This window comes from Schistocerca nitens, chromosome 2 (genome assembly GCF_023898315.1).
Source record: "Schistocerca nitens isolate TAMUIC-IGC-003100 chromosome 2, iqSchNite1.1, whole genome shotgun sequence".
In the NCBI taxonomy this organism is placed as follows: Eukaryota; Metazoa; Arthropoda; class Insecta; order Orthoptera; family Acrididae; genus Schistocerca; species Schistocerca nitens.
In genome coordinates, this window is record NC_064615.1 from 152,871,380 (window position 1) to 152,888,867 (window position 17,488).

Here is a 17,488-nt window from a genome sequence, read left to right on the forward strand (position 1 = left end):
GTTTGTGTATGAGAAATCGGTTGGAAACTTTCCTCATGTCAGCACGTTGAAGGTGTCCCCACCGGCGCCAACGTTGTGTGAATGCTCTGAAAAGCTAATCATTTGCATATCACTGCATCTTCTTCCTGTCGGTTAAATTTCGCTTCTGTAGCACGTCATCATCGTGGTGTGTCAATTTCAATGGCCAGTAGTGTAAATATTTTTCTTCGTTCGTAAGAACTTCATTTCGCGATTTGTAGTTTATTGTCGACCTGTTTAGTTACTGTGCACGTTTCTAGGCCATATGATGTTATGGCGATAATTTATGACTGAAGGAGAATCTCTCTGATCTCAAGGGACTTATTCGTTCCAGAGAAGGTATGTATACAGTTTGTAAACATCGCGAAATGCCCGCAGGAGAGTGGCAAGGGCAGCTGGATTCAGTGGTACTCACCTTTGAGCATGGAGCAGGCGGCGGCGGCTGCAGGCAGCTTGCACAGTTCTGGCCGGCGGAAGTACTCTTGCCAGGGGTACCCGAGGTAGGCGGCCGAGTCCAGCCACTGCGCGCCCGGAAACATGCCGAAGGGCCCGAACGCGTGCTGGCCCGGCAGGTAGTGGAAATCTGCAAGCAAACATCACACACTTGTCGGATCAGCTGGTAAATCCTGCCACCGTCAGGACATGTCGTCTTCATGTGCTAGATGGTAAGGACGCCGCAGATGCCAAAAGAGTTTCTGATTACGTCATCAGAAAAGCTGTAGTGAAAATTAAGTTGCACACTATTACAGAGAACTTTGGCGCTACACGATGTATGGTATTGTATGTCATTAATCTAGAGCAATTACTATCATATTTTCGTTTAATATAAACTAAAAAGTGTTTCCTAGTTTCTCTACTTGTTACAGATACGCCGAAGAAATCTCGTGGTTCGACTTTAACACCTCGGCAAGTGCAATACCGAAGTCGTAGACGGCCGTCCGCTGCGTGAAGAAACCTGAAACTACAGGGTGTCCGAAAAGACTTTCCCTGATTACATAAATTGATAACTCAGGCTAGAAGTAAGATACAAATATGAAACGTGTGTCGAATTGTTTACAACTATCAAAGTTTTTTTCTGTTTTAGGTTCGCAGTACGTAAGTAGTGGATGAGTTGCAGTGCCCAAGAAGCCATGTTAACCAATAAGGAGAAGGCACAGTGTGGCCTGTGGTACCATGAGACACGATCACCAACCACAGTGCAGAGACACTTCCAGACAACATTTGGAAGGAATCCACCTGATGTCAAGAGCATTAAAGCCTGGTATGAGAAGTTCAAGATCACAGGATCGGTTGCTGACCTTCCGAGGTCTGGTCGACCAAGAAGCTCAGCAGAGAGGGTGGAAGCTGTAAGGTAGCCTATTCTGCGAAGTCCGGAGAAATCGGTGCGCAGGGCCTCACGTGAATCACAGATGCCAAAAAGCTCTCTCCATGACATTTTACACAAACGTTTATTGTTTCGTGCATACAAACTGCAAATCGTTCAGGCCTTGTTGCCCAATTACAGTACACGTCGATATGACTTTGCGGTCGAAATGCTATCAGGTATTGAGGACGATGATGGTTATCTCAGACGAATTGCCTTTTCCGACGAAGCGACCTTTTTTGTCAGTGGAGTAGTGAATCGCCATAATGTGCGCATTTGGGGTTCACAACCCCCTGGCGAGGTCATGGAGTGCACCAGAGGCAGTCCAAAGGTGCGCGCTATTGCACGATCGAATTATCGGGCCATTCTTCTTCGCTGAGGCTACCATCACACCTGCAGTGTATCTGGACATGCTGCATCTGTATGCTGTTCCTCAGCTGCTTCAGTATCACCCCGATGTCTTGTTTCAGCAAGTCGGTGCACCGCCTCATTGGGGTTTGGACGTCCGTGCCTATCTCGATATGACCTTTCCTGGGCGATGGCTTGGTCGTGATGGGCCAACGGTTTGGCCTTCACGCTCTCCTGACATAACCCCATTAGACTTCTTTTTATGGGGTTATGTCAAGGTCGAGGTCTACCGAACACGTGTACCAGATCTTGAAACCCTGCGGCAACGGATAACCACAGTCGTTGAATCGATCCCTCCAGTGATGTTGGCTAATGTGTGGACGGAAATCGAATATCGCCTAGATGTGCTAGGTGCTACCAAGGGTGCTCGTGTAAAAGTTTACTGATGTGTGAAAAAAACTTAGATAGTTTGTAAACAATTAGACACCAGTTTCATATTTGTATCTTACTTCTAGCCGGAGTTATCAATTTATGTAATCAGGGAAAGACTTCTCGGACACCCTGTATAACGTATCTCTCGCGGCGATTATAAAATTACAATGAAATAACTGAATGATTAAGGTACGTCATGTAAGTCTGTAAGAAAATAATTAGTCTCCACTTGGTCACTACCAAATTATGTTCGCTTTTACGGAATGAGCTACAACATTTTATTACGTCGCCAACCTTTGTATATCATTACTGAGGATATACCATATTAAAGTGTTTTATGGAAAATAACGAATATTAATCGAATGACTCTCACAAGTAGGAATATAAAGTTAGGTTCATTTACAGTGGTATTTTCACTACCTGGTCAAATGCCCGTGATGCACTTATTTAATTTTAAAAAGTACTAAAAGTAAGAAGAATGTCTTTAGTCTTACGAGGGGACTTCAGAACGTACAGGGGTTGGACAAAAATTTGGAAACATTGCGAAAAATGCAAGCCTGAACATGAATGGAATTGTTAGCCAAGCCTGCAGGTTGCGCTGTTGTATTCGACCACGGAAGATACTTGTGTACTGTTCTCTATACGTAGCAAGCATCAGTGCGTAGTTCTGAGTGCATTATGTTTCAGCTAAGTGAATTCGAACGTTGATGCTCGCATGGTTGGTGCTTCAGTAAGCAAAGGTGCTCTCTCTCTCTCTCTCTCTCTCTCTCTCTCTCTCTCTCTCTATATATATATATATATATATATATATATATATATATATATATATATATATATCACATTCAGAACCCTGTCAGCACCAAAATAACACGGAGGGCGGAGGGAGGCAGCTCCATAAACAGGGAAATGCAGGGCTAGTTGGAATTCAGAAAAGACTCTTCAGTAATACAAATGCCCCTAACAGGAAAACGTGGTCCCGAAGCCATAAAACCTTGAGTAGGGGGCACTTGTAGAAAGACATTTGGCCGGATGAGTATTGTCTGACACTGTTTCCAACTTCTGGCCCAGTTTACGAACCAAGAGCTAAACATGGCGGTGGTTCGGTGATGATTTGGGCAGCCACATCGTAATATTCCATGTGTTCTATGGTTACCTTGCAAGGTCGCAATATTGACAAGGATTATGTGACTATTTTGGCTGATCAACTCCGTAACATGATACAGTGTTTGTTTTCCACAGCCACCAGGTCTCATTGTTATTGATCCTTTGTGGTCCACTTTGGAGAGAAGGGTGAGTGGTCGCTATCCATCTCCATCGCCGTTAACTTACTTGACAGTATTTTGCTGGAAGAATCTTACAGGAACTGTATTTGCCCATTCCGAGATAACTGGAAACTGTTCTGAATGCCAAAGGGTTTCCTACACCGCATTAGACATGGTAATGTGTTTTCTTTTTGGTATTTTTCTCCAGCCCCTGTAAGTTACAGATGTCGTGACAAGCCGAGACCTTTGCGGGATAAGACTAAGGCATTGGATTCCTTTGCAGACAAAAGTATGCTGCGGTGCGATTATCGTGTATATCATAGCGTGCCAATGAAACGGTGCCGAAACTGGAAACGTACTCCAAAGTATGGTTCTTGTGGGCAAAATGTCTAAGCTGTACGCAGATTCACAGTGGAATTCTGGCGGTATACGGACCAAATGCAATGTCGCACCCAGCCGTAGTGGTGTGGCGCGAGCAGCTTGACCGAAGCCGCATAGGCATGGGTGTTGGTTATCGGTAAGGACGACTATCAACATCGAGCACAGACAATGTCCAGGCCATGGAGGAAATGATTCGCAGCTGTTGCAGATTTTCCAGTGTTGAGAACGTTCACACAGCGTTTATAGAATGGCTCGGCTACCAAGGAACCTGTTTCTGTCGTCGAGGAATTGAACGAGTGGTAGATCGTTCAGATCGTTGTTTACACAGACTTGATGACAATGCTGAATAATATTGTCATGTGTCTTTGTCACTTTGAAATGGAGACCAGCATTCAATGAAAGTTACTTTCAATGTGTAGCTTACTTTTTCCCTCGCATGGTAGGCCTATTCCGATGACGTGAATTTATATACCCGTTTGCAGCCATACTGACTACACTTATATAAAAGGGTGCGTTCACAAGATTCTTAGAACCTTTAATGCCATGTAGCTGGTAGCAAAAGATATGTTTTAGTGTTGGGCTGTTATTATTATTATAAACAATAGTCAAATAATGATTGAATACTCATATTACAATACTACGTTTTAGAAAGAATAGCAACTAAAAGAAATATTTTACATGTATTAACTAAAACAAGAAAAATTATTATTTCAAAACAGTAAACAATAAACAGATAAAATTAGGGGTCATTAGTAAACTATCCAACATTATTCCGAACACCAGAACTTACTGGTCAACTGCAGATAAGTTAGAGAAATCCTCAGCGACGGTTAGCTGTGCAAATGGAAATCAAAAACTTCTTTTCAGACAATTATGAAAAATAATATGCGTTTTTCTTTTACGCGCGCAAATTGCTGTACATGAGATAAAGCACCTGTGCCTTTTAAGTTTCCCGGTGGTAAGTTTCAGGCTACTAGAGGAAGTGTTCAACAGCGTACCGCCAAGTTAAATACAAGTCTAAAATCATAAACCTTAGGCTGAGCAATCACAAAAGAACGGACACAGGTGTTATAGTTCCGGGCCTAAAACAATAACGTACCAAATCAATCACGCGGGTAAACTACATATCATGAACTGAAGTGAGACTTACAGATGACGTCACACAGTTGCCGATAAATGTCTGGGAAACAAAAAATGAATAGCGTTATTTGGTATTTTGCGGAAGGCAGGGCTGTTAAATCTACTTTCATTGCATACTACGTGTAAAAAATGGTAACGAAGCTCAAAATTCATCAACAGCTTTAGTTCAGCTTTCAGCTTTAACTGGGGGTTTATGTTCTAGAATAACGAAAGTTATTACAGAATTTAACTGTGTAAACACGAGTTGTAAGAATGTTGCTTATAGTAGACTACAAGATGTGTTACAGAAACCATTCCAAGCCGGCCGAAGTGGCCGTGCGGTTAAAGGCGCTGCAGTCTGGAACCGCAAGACCGCTACGGTCGCAGGTTCGAATCCTGCCTCGGGCATGGATATTTGTGATGTCCTTAGGTTAGTTAGGTTTAACTAGTTCTAAGTTCTAGGGGACTAATGACCTCAGCAGTTGAGTCCCATAGTGCTCAGAGCCATTTGAACCATTTGAAACCATTCCAAAGACAGGGTACTGCTTGTACGTACTTTCCAGTATGTTTGTTGCTTGACGTCATCTTTACGAATTAAAACCTGCAATATTGTCACTTTTGTCATATGTTTTCAAGAATCTTTTGAAGAATGGCGTAGATACACTTTTGAATTTTCAATTAGTAGCTCTCGGTCCGTTCTCTGGGTTTATAAATGAACACATTTTTAATCCTTCACACAAATTCATCATTCGTTCTTTTTCACGTTTTTGCAATACCTGGAGTTCTGTTTTCTACGCCACAAAATATATGTCCGCTTATCCGTGGATGGTCTGCGACAGCTGAATTCATTGCTTTTAACGCGTTCATCGCGAAATAGAGGGTGTTTTACCTACCCAGAGGTTTATAAACCTGTAGTCTTGCAGTATCATGGCAACGATTGGATGAGATTCAATTCCTCGATATTCCGGTGATGTCATTTAGCTGAAAGCTAATTACAGTGAAATTTATCGAAACACGACGCTCGTTCATCGACTGATTCCCTCACAGGGAGCACGGTAACTTATTTACAGTTAGTTACAATTTATTTCAAAAAATTTTTTCAACACTTTTTATAGTTTTTACTTAAATTTATTGACATAAAAAATTTACTCAAAATGCGTGCTTCATATAATCGCATGGTACTGGGGGCTAAAAGCAAGATTTTGTGCTTATTCTTGCGATTTTCTCAGACAACAGTAGATTTTTCTACATACTTGTACTGTGCCGCTGATGTTTGGTGCTTGATTCCAATCCATAACTCAAGCTGTCGGGACTCAGCTATCATGGCGGTTCAAACGCATGAACTATTTTAACAGAGGTACTGGATTCGCACTGAGCGATGCACATACTTTGCCAACAGACTGTAACGATTCATTATTTTACTACTTTTCATATTCTTCCTGGGAGGGGGTTGGCTGTTTTAGTAATGCCTCATGGTAGAGCAAGGAACTTTCCAGTTGGCTGAGATGCAGAGGGAGTCTTAATTGGGAATGTTTGAGAGGGGATTTCCAGTTCTAGTATTTGCCTTACAGCTTAGAGAAACCTCCAGAAACGAACCGCAGATGAGAATTATTTTAAGTAAGCTTTGGATTTCCCAAGCAATAAATAACAAAACCTAGTATATGTAAAAGTATACATGTTAACGCATATACAGCGTAGAAGTCAGTGACTTGTTCGATATGTACTGCGTATATTTTTGCAGATCATTCATTCCCTCCAGAGTTGGCGGGTCGTTGTAGAGTGTTGTTATTTTCAGCACGATATCCCACGTGGCTGGTGGTAGGTCAGAGGGAGACTCAGCTGAGAATATAGGGTGATCCAGTATGATCTTTACAACTTTGATCAGATATATTTCGCAAATGGGAACTGGTGGAATGGGGCACATTGCAGTATAACATTCACATACATCTGAAATTTTATTAGCCGTTTAACATATTTCAATGTGTTATCCAACTACAGCAAGCAGGCTATGTAAGCGATATCCCAGTTCATCCGATATCCGACTTAACACATCCGTATTAACGTGTGCAATTGCTTCTTTTTGCAAGATCGCAGTTCCTGCAGGTCCCGCACAGCGGTCTCGTAGACGGCATTCTTCACTAAGCCCCAAAGAGAATAATCTAATGGGGCTATGTATGGAGACTTGGGAGACCAGGACATAGGTCCTCCTCCGGTAATTCAGGAAATGAGCCGTCCAAAACTCTCCTAACGATCGAGACTAAGTGATGAGGGGCACCGTCCAGCTGTAGAATGATCTAAGGTTGCAGCTGTTCCACGTATGGAAATGCAGACTGTTCCAAAACGTCCAGATAAACAGTCGAGATTACTGAAGCCTCTACAAGGAGAAATGGTCTCACCACACGAACATGAAGCAAACTACACCACACGTTTACGTTTGGACTCTTGCGCGAAACTCACGCACTGCAGAAGACTATTCTCAGAGCCCCAGGTCATCACACTGTGTCGGTTCACCTTCGCGGACACGTGGAAGCACACCTCGTGCGTAAGAATCATCTTTTTCAAACTATGAGAGTCACAGTCGATGTCAGTCAGGGTCCCATTTACAAATACTTTGTACTTAAGCCTGTCATCAGATTGAAGCGTATGTAGCAGCTGCACCTTGTATGCACGAAGCTTCAGTCTCTTGTGTAGCACCCCTTGTACAGCGGTTTGAAGTAGTTGCAACTGTCGAGACGCTTAACGGATTGATTTGGTTGCGCTCTGGATAATTAATATCTGTCTCACCCGTTCTTCATAGACATCACTCTTATTCGGACGCCCAGAACTCGTCCTCTTCGTGACACTTCCAGGTTCCTTGAACCTTGTCTATCCCTGTCTGACAGCCGGACATGATGGTGGTGTGATTCTGTAACGTGTGCGGACAGTCCGCTGGACCTGTGTGTCAGATCTCAATCCAACATTCCACATGCATTACCACCCCTGAGGATGACAATATCTTTCAGTTCTAAACTGACAAAAGAAGACATTGGTGCGTGTTAAGATTATGTCGCAAACAGCGTTTCTACCTATCCCCATTTCTGAAATATACGTGATCAAAACTGTAAAGATCATTTTGGAAGAATCTTTATTTGGGAAGAGATGTCCAGTTCCATCGTTCGTCTGATGACTAAGGGAAACCTCCGGAAAATCGGAAACGGGGGATTGGCCGTAGATTTAACCCATTTTTGCCTGAATTAATTTTCACTTCTGAGTTTAACAAATCAGATATTTATTTGTTTAATGTCATCAAAGGAACACGCTACAAGAAGCTAAACAAAAAAGTGATTAATGATTTAAGGACAAGGGGTGTAACATATATGTGACGGTAGGCGTAACATACATTTTAAGTGAAATTCATGACAGTAAACAAAATAATGCAGTGTATGTCACTTACAGTGTACTGTGTTTAGGCATCAGCACTAATTTGTAGTGATATGGTACAAAACACTCTATGCACAAACCAACATCACATTTGCAACCTATTGTTTTTGTAGATCCTTTGCAGTTTCTGTGGCGGGTCGTATTTCTTTTTTCTGTGGCACGATTTCTACCACCCGATTCTTCTTGTCATATCCCATGTCATGCAGCACTCTACTTCGATATGAATTTGCCGAAGGGGTAGCCGAGTGGTCTTAGGCACCTTGCCACGGTTCGTGCGGCTCACCCCGTCGGAGGTTCGAGTCCTCAATCCGCCATGGCGGTGTGTGTTGGCCTTAGCGTAAGTTAGTTTAAGGTAGATTAAGTAGCGTCTAAGCCTAGGGACTGATGACCGCAGCAGTTTGGTCCCACAGGAGTTCACCACAAATTTCCAAAAATCGATATGAATTACCTGCAGGATGACCAGGACCTAAAGGGATTTTTGCATTGGAACTCGGGTAATATTTGACAATGTCGCACCGAAACTGCAGTTGTGGCATATTCATATTTATTTTTCTGTAGAGAAGCCACGCATTTTGTACAAACACATCCAGTATGCACTTAAAAACTGTCCACCCCCGTTTCTTTCCTCTTATACTCGACCTACATAAAGTTCTATTTTCGTCAATTTTGTCAGTTTCCCCCACGTTTTTCTTATGTTCGCAAATTACTTCTGGTTGGGGCAAAGAGAGTTTTTTTTCTTCTCTTGTCTGGTATTACGGCTCACCGATCTCACTAGATAGATGTCGTGGCTGATTTACCATAATGAGAACAATTGGTCTCAGGTTCACCACCTAACCTGTTTTTGTAGGTCAGCACCGCTTCTGAACCAGCGTGAAGTTGCCTAGGTCCAAAATTCTCTTTCTGCCCCCCCCCCTCCTCCCTCTTTTTCACAAGAATTTTCATCCGTCTCCATATTAGCTTCAGGAGGTTCAATAAATATATCTGTGGCATCTTCTTCTTTCTACTCCTCAAGAATAGCAAGGATGTCATTAAGAGATAGGCCTCTGACATACAAGGAATTTATGATACTGACTGTTCTGCCTTGTGTAGCATATGTGCAACACGCAATTAAAAACTGGATTAGGAACCATAACAATGAATTTTACTTTGTGGCTAACTTGTATTACAAATTTCAGGAACTTTTGAGACCATAATCAAGCAAGGAGTTTAAAATTTATGTTATATATTGCGAGAGATAATAACACCTAGTTATTATTTCAAAACATAATCTTAATCAAAAAAGTCTTCAAGAATTAAAGCATTGGACACTGTAGTTTTCCTGCTTTCTGCTGGCAGAAAGCCACCTAAATATCAACGACAAAACTTTCTTATCTGAGAGATGTACAACAATAGGTACACCAAACATTAATTGTTGCCAACAAGAGATAACAATGGCAGAATGTTATGTGACATAGATGTTACGCTAGGCAGAAATGGGTTACTTTGCTATTGGCACCTTGTCCATTCTCACCCACAAAGCTTAGGTGTGTCGTTCCATACGTCAACAGCACAGTTTTTTGAAGCCTTTGTAGGAATTAGGGATTAGAACTAATTTAATTGACTTTTTGGAACATATCCTTATTGTAAGGGACAAAATTTAGTATTTTCTGTACATGTATTGTGAATTTTGTGTTGTGTGTTACTGTACGAAACAGTGGAGGAGAATGTCCCGCGTAGGGACTGGGCAAACCATACTCGCTTTCGAACGGCTCAAGATTTGATGATACTCTGCAGGTTTCGATACATTATCGAGCTTGTTCGAATAATCACGTGACATTTAACTCAAGAGGTGCGAATGCAAGGGATACGCAAGAAACTACGAACTAGCCACAACAAACTATGACTCTAATCTGACAATTTCGTAAACTACTAGAGGAAATGGTAATTAAATCCCACCACCGCACGAATTGCTATTGTGTTTGAACAAATTTAGAACACCAGTTCTCAAACAGTACCGATACTTAGGGATATATAGACATTATTTGTGCTGATTTTAAGTAAAGGTAACAATTCACATATTAAAATAATAGATAAAAACAATACCAGACTTTAATCACTTCGAAAACAAGACAGCAACATTAAGATGAAACGATCAAGACATGTAATCCAGAATTAAAACCGAGCGAGGTGGCGCAGTGGTTAGCACACTGGACTCGCATTCGGGAGGACGACGGTTCAATCCCGTCTCCGGCCATCCTGATTTAGGTTTTCCGTGATTTCCCTAAATCACTTCAGGCAAATGCCGGGATGGTTCCTTTGAAAGGGCACGGCCGATTTCCTTCCCCATCCTTCCCTCACCCGAGCTTGCGCTCCGTCTCTAATGACCTCGTTGTCGACGGGACGTTAAACACTAATCTCCTCCTCCAGAATTAAAAGCCAAACAAACTAAATATATCGTGAATGAGATTTTCACTCTGCAGCGGAGTGTGCGATGATATGAAACTTCCTGGCAGATTAAAACAGTGTGCCCGGCCGAGACTCGAATTCGGGACCTTTGCCTTTCGCGGGCAAGTGCTCTACCATCTGAGCTACCGAAGCACGACTCACGCCCGGCCCTCACAGCTTTACTTCTGCCAGTATCTCATCTCCTACCTTCCAAACTTTACAGAAGCTCTCCTGCGAACCTTGCAGAACTAGCACTCCTGAAAGAAAGGATACTGCGGAGACATGGCTTAGCCACAGCCTGGGGATGTTTCCAGAATGAGATTTTCACTCTGCAGCGGAGTGTGCGCTGATATGAAACTTCCTGGCAGATTAAAATTGTGTGCCCGGCCGAGACTCGAATTCGGGACCTTTGCCTTTCGCGGGCAAGTGCTCTACCATCTGAGCTACCGAAGCACGACTCATGCCCGGCCCTCACAGCTTTACTTCTGCCAGTACCTCATCTCCTACCTTCCATACTTTACAGAAGCTCTCCTGCGCAGGAGAGCTTCTGTAAAGTTTGGAAGGTAGGAGATGAGATACTGGTAGAAGTAAAGCTGTGAGGGCCGGGCGTAGGAGAGCTTCTGTAAAGTTTGGAAGGTAGGAGATGAGATACTGGTAGAAGTAAAGCTGTGAGGGCCGGGCGCAGGAGAGCTTCTGTAAAGTTTGGAAGGTAGGAGATGAGATACTGGTAGAAGTAAAGCTGTGAGGGCCGGGCGTGAGTCGTGCTTCGATAGCTCAGATGGTAGAGCACTTGTCCGCGAAAGGCAAAGGTCCCGAATTGGAGTCTCGGCCGGGCACACAGTTTTAATCTGCCAGGAAGTTTCGTTACATATATCGTAATAAAGTGACTGTAACTGTTATCGAGAGAATACATTACAGCGGTAAGAGCCCTATTGCTAACAGTACCATCGCATCTCACTTGATCGCGGAACAAGCTCGAGAATTGGACAGAATCATGGTTGCAATCTTTCGTTTATTTATTAGTTACCGTTGTACGCACGACCTAAGGATATTTCAGTCCGTGTTTTTTAAGATCCACAGCGCACTAACAAGCATCAAAAAATGGTTCAAATGGCTCTGAGCACTATAGAACTTAAGTTCTGAGGTCATCAGTCCCCTACAACAAGCAACACATCACATCTTAGTTAAGAGTACCAGAATCAATCATTTCATCATAGGTTGATCGAAGGATCAAACAGAGGTCGTAATTTTGCTAACACTAATGTCAGTTGTTTGGATACTTGGAATAGCTGTAGAATTCCTCCCATTTTTATGATTTGCTGGAAACAAAGACGCTGCGAGTGACGTTTCATCGCTGGTATCAATGTAATCTCTGGTTGCAGTTTGCACTAGTACCGCAGTTAAATCTGCGTAATGCCGTTACTTCTTCGAATCCATTTAATTCCTCTTAAAGATAATGATGGTTATTACCACAAACGGATTTTCATGGTGAGTTAACTGTTCATACAACAAATCCGTCAGTATAGACGCCGTAGTTTTATCAATTTTTTGCCGTTTATCGTTAAATTTGGTATCATGTCAGAAAATTAACTCAGAATGCGGACTCTGTGTCATCGCTTGGTTCCGCGCTCACAGCTCTTAACAGTGACACGTATTTCTTGCCCTGCAAACCGTTGCCAAGTAGATCGCGGCCCGATTGCAAATTTATTCGCGCGGCAGAGCGGAGGCGCGGTGTGGTCCCTGTAGCGAACGGCCGTGCTGCGGGAAACGTACACTCGTAATTAATTACGCGCAGGCCGACGGAACGCTTTACAAACTGTAGCGCCCTCACTCCGATTGAATTTAAACACAGTGTTACGTTGCAGCTGTGAACGATTCGGCCGCTAAGATACGCGCCGTCATCAATATAAACAACGGCCAAACAAATTGTTCCGCCGCCTATAAAACAGCTGCGCTGCGCATTACGGGCAGCCATCTGGTGGCCATCCGCACAAACAAAACGGTCGCTTCCGCTGCGATTGACTACAAATGCCCGCCGCGCTGGTCCGCCGCGGTATAATATTCCGCCCTCCGGCACGGCGCCAGTTTCCGTGTCTGACTCCCATATCCGCGCACACAACTCTTTCGATTTCCGCGAGCGGACAAGCCCGCAGTGGCGCTCTCTATGGTGCTACATTTTTGTTGTAGTGGCTACGCCCTCTGTACCTGTAGTGGAGTGACAAAATAATGGAAACAGCGTGGTCCAGGAAGCGGCCAGTTTCCCGAGCAGATAGTGCTCGACGACTATTCATTGCCACCCTCTTTTGTAACCGCGATAGTTTTTGTAAAACGGGTGGTGTGCTAAGCAGCGGGTATTTAATTCCGGTACAATAAACAACGTTTGCAGTGTGCACGGAATCGGAGAAGAATTTCAAACGTGTCTATTTTGAACTTTTTTTAACTTATAATCGGACAACACCCATTAATATGTTTTGTGCAGATGGTGCCCATAGCTCGTAAGTAACTGAAAACTTGACATTTCAGAACCACCAAGAGATGGTAGTAAATAAATCTTTAACCATCGGTTTCTGTCATCGGCACACATTCATGAATTGTAAAAAAAAAAACTTTATACCAGGCTGTATATTAACGTTTTTTTCCTCTGGCGTCAGTTAACGACATTGGTGCAAGATACTTTTTATTTTATTTGACGCCACAGTAAATATTTTTCCATTCAGGCTGTTGTAAATAATTGTATGATAACTGAAGATGATCAGATAATCGAAACCGACAGCTAGTATACATTTACTTAAGAGTAGGTGAGCAGGTCCTGCCGGTTATGAAAAGTATCTTGTTTCAGGACATCATTCATTTACATAGACTCGAAGATAAACAGTTCAGATACAACATATTTTGCCCGCATCTCGTGGTCGTGCGGTAGCGTTCTCGCTTCCACGCCCGGGTTCCCGGGTTCGATTCCCGGCGGGGTCAGGGATTTTCTCTGCCTCGTGATGGCTGGGTGTTGTGTGATGTCCTTAGGTTAGTTAGGTTTAAGTAGTTCTAAGTTCTAGGGGACTGATGACCATAGATGTTAAGTCCCATAGTGCTCAGAGCCATTTGATCCATTTTTTACAACATATTTTACGACCTAAATCCTAATTTACTCAGAAGCGATCTGTTGGTCACAAATAATAAAAAATCATAGAGCTGCTTGAGGATAGGTCCCAGTACATACCTATAGATTTTCCAGTGAGCGAAACCTACACATAATAAAGGTCATAGAAGCTTCACTTATAGAAGTGAGTTTTTCCGTGCTTGTTGTCCAAATTTTGGTTTTTTGGGTTTAAAAATACGTATTAGAGATCACGAATGCTGCACACAGTTAAAGTGTGAAATATGCGGTAGCGGAGCAGCAGAAGTGCGTCCTAGATAAAGGTTTCTACAACGTACGAATGCGAGCTTAGGAATCCTACATTTGGGGGATTGAAGTCCGAGAAATGATAGAGATTTCTAAGAACGTATGTAATTTGAATAGAGATGACGGCTATTCGCTTCCAGCTTCGTGGCTTACCGCCATCAAGGGTGTGCGAGGAATAGGAACAACTGCCAGACAGTCACCTCAGTGGTACGACAATCATAGTTTAGAGAGCGAAGTGGCTCAATCCTGCCGGCACGGTAGCTCAGCGTGTTCGGTCAGAGGGTTTAGGTATCCTCTGTAATAAAAAACTGAGCGAACGAATCAACAAACAACCAGAACTAGTGTCATAGGATGTCCGCCACGAACAAAGTCAACGAACAATATAGAACAAAATGAGATTTAAAAAAAAAAAGAAAAAAATCGTTAACACACTGGACTCGCATTGGGAAGGACGACGGTTCAAACCCGCGTCCGGCCATTCTGATTTAGGTTTTTCGTGATGTTCCTAAATCGCTTCAGGCAAACGCCGAGATGGTTCCTTCGAAAGGGCAAGGTCCCCATCCTTCCCTAATCCGGTGGTACCGATGACCTGGCTGTTTGGGCCTCTCCAGCAAATCAATCAACCAACCAATCATATTTTGATCAACATTCAATCTCTCTTACTCTGCTTCTTTCGCTACCTATCCAATGACGATGGCTCACCGGATAGCCGGAAAAATTTCACGCACTAACCTCACTGGTAGGACATGTTCTGAGGCATCAAGGGATCACCAATTTAGTATTGGAGGGCAGCGTGGAGGGTAAAAATCGTAGGGGGAGACCAAGAGATGAATACACTAAACAGATTCAGAAGGATGTAGGTTGCAGTACGCACTGGGAGATGAAGAAGCTTGCACAGGATAGAGTAGCTTGTAGTGCTGCATCAAACCAGTCTCTGGACTGAAGATCACACCAACAACAACCGCACTTCTTCAGAACAAGAGCGGGAAAACTCCATTCAATAAGCGAACGCGACACTGGTCTTTAACGGAAGCGGCGTCCCTGAATATAGGAGACACCACTTTCCTAGACATCCCCATACCATGGACACGACAGCACAATATCTAGGAGTCACACCTCATCACTAGCTCATATGGAGGACACATGGAAGAAAACTTCTGCCACCCTGGGAGCCCTTTACCCTGCAATGTCGAGATATCAGCTCTCTCTGAAGACAGCGGACTGAAGAAAGCAAAGATTTAATCCGTCAAAACCTACACGAGTGCTATATGGGGAACTAACTGCAGGTGAAACTCTCGCTGATAAAGTCCAACGCATCCAGAATGACGCTCTCAGGCGCTTATGCCATTTCCACAGTAATTTCCCCGTTTCCTGTCTTCGCAAAGTCGCGGGGGAGATTCAAAGAACACGCAAAACATTTGTACAGTATATCGCGACATTAACCGAAAACAGCGCTTAGGTCACTGCAACGAAGACTTATGGCATTTAGCTGCCCGTGGCCCTAGTGGACAGGCAGTAAGCCAAAATCAGATCAAATTTTAAAAATTAAAGTATGGCCCAAAAGAAGACACATTCGACACTAAAAGTTTAAGTATAGCACCTAACACCAGATCTGAAATGCAATACCTTCGCCGGCCGGGGTAGTTCAAATGGTTCAAATGGCTCTGACCACTATGGGACTTAACATCTTAGGTCATCAGTCCCCTAGAACTTAGAACTAGTTAAATCTAACTAACCTAAGGACATCACAAAATGGTTCAAATGGCTCTGAGCACTATGGGACTTAACATCTTAGGTCATCAGTCCCCTAGAACTTAGAACTAGTTAAACCTAACTAACCTAAGGACATCACACACGTCCATGCCCGAGGCAGGATTCGAACCTGCGACCGTAGCAGTCTCGCGGTTCCGGACTGAAGCGCCTAGAATCACACGGCTACCGAGGCCATCCCGGCGGGGGTGGACGAGCGGTTCTAGTCGCTACAGTCTGGAACCGCGCGATCGCTGCGGTCGCAGGTTCGAATCCTGCCTCGGACATGGATGTGTGTGATGTCCTTAGGTTAGTTGGGTTTAAGTAGTTCTACGTTCTAGGGGACTGATGACCTCAGAAGTTAAGTCCCATAGTGCTCAGAGCCATTCGCAATACCTTCGGGTAACACATACCACCAAACGGCTTGGTAAGTGGTACGTATTCTGAAGAAACAAAGCAAGGAAATCTTTGTCAATATTCTGCTAACTGGGAACACCAGAAGATCCTGAAAAATATCCTAGAAGAGGGGTCGAAACGTCTATTGTGTGAGACGGAATTAAAGGGGCCTGACAAACTAGAAGATTTTACCTGTATGACAACGGCCCCAAAAGTCAAGAGAGTTACAGAGGGTGATTCAGCTGCCCCCAACTAGGGGTTTTACGCAATCTGCAGTGCATTCAAAATCCACATGCGAGATTTCCATTTTCTCTCGCGCGCTATGCGGAAATCATAAGTCCCACATAAAAAATGTACACGGCATTTTGGTAGGAAATTTAACGTATTGAAATCTTTTACTGGGACACGACTTCGCGGGAAGCCACGGTGGTCACTTTTGTACGTTTTTCTTGAATAATTCGAAAACTAAAGCCTCTAGCGGAAATGTAACCCAGTACAGAATGTAACTACATTATATTTCCTACAAAAGGGTCCTGCTTATTTCTTCTGTACGACCAACAGTTTGCACGTAGCGAGTGGGAGACTATGAAAATTTGTGTGTGGTATTTGAAAGCATCATGGGTAGCATAAAATCCATAGGTAGGAGCAAATGAATGATGAAACTGTCCTCATACTAACATCCATGAAGCGAAACATTCCTCGTTAAGACGTCTATTTTGCAAAAATTAACAGCAAATAAATCGAGGCAGGTCGTATTAGAATTTCCCGCCACACTGACCGGCGAGTGGAAAAATCGCCCGCTGCCAGGAAGCTGCAAGGTGTAGCTATGAGGATGGAGGCCGAGCGTGCAGCGCGGCACAGCAGTAAGGAGACGCTGCTGGCGGCTTTTCGCTGTTTACGCGGCGCGCCTCGCGCTGTGTTTACCGCGGGCGGGCGGCCGCTTTGAGTCCAGCCTCGCGCCGTCTGGCGGGCAGATGACGCCGCTGCCTGTCCGCCTTCTGCATTCACCCGCGTCTGCGTCGGTAGCCCGCAGCTCACATCCGACTGCGGTGCTAACGCGGTGCGTCGGTAGAAATGTCGCACCCCCAATACTTCACTTACCAGAAGAGGACGAGCAGTTTCGGATTATGAGGCGGAATGAAAAGTTAGAAGAATCTGAAGTGAGAAGATAAGAGGCAG

General features: G+C 43.8%; 1 protein-coding gene across 1 annotated transcript in view; it reads right to left on the bottom strand.

Moving 5' to 3' along the window:
* The window catches only part of LOC126234889 (segmentation protein Runt-like), a 146,285-nt gene that overhangs the window by 39,549 nt on the left and 89,248 nt on the right, over window positions 1-17,488 (bottom strand). Inside the window, exon 3 of the mRNA XM_049943629.1 lies at window positions 434-601. Within this exon, the coding sequence (XP_049799586.1) occupies window positions 434-601 (168 nt within the window). The remainder of the gene's footprint in view (window positions 1-433; window positions 602-17,488) is intronic.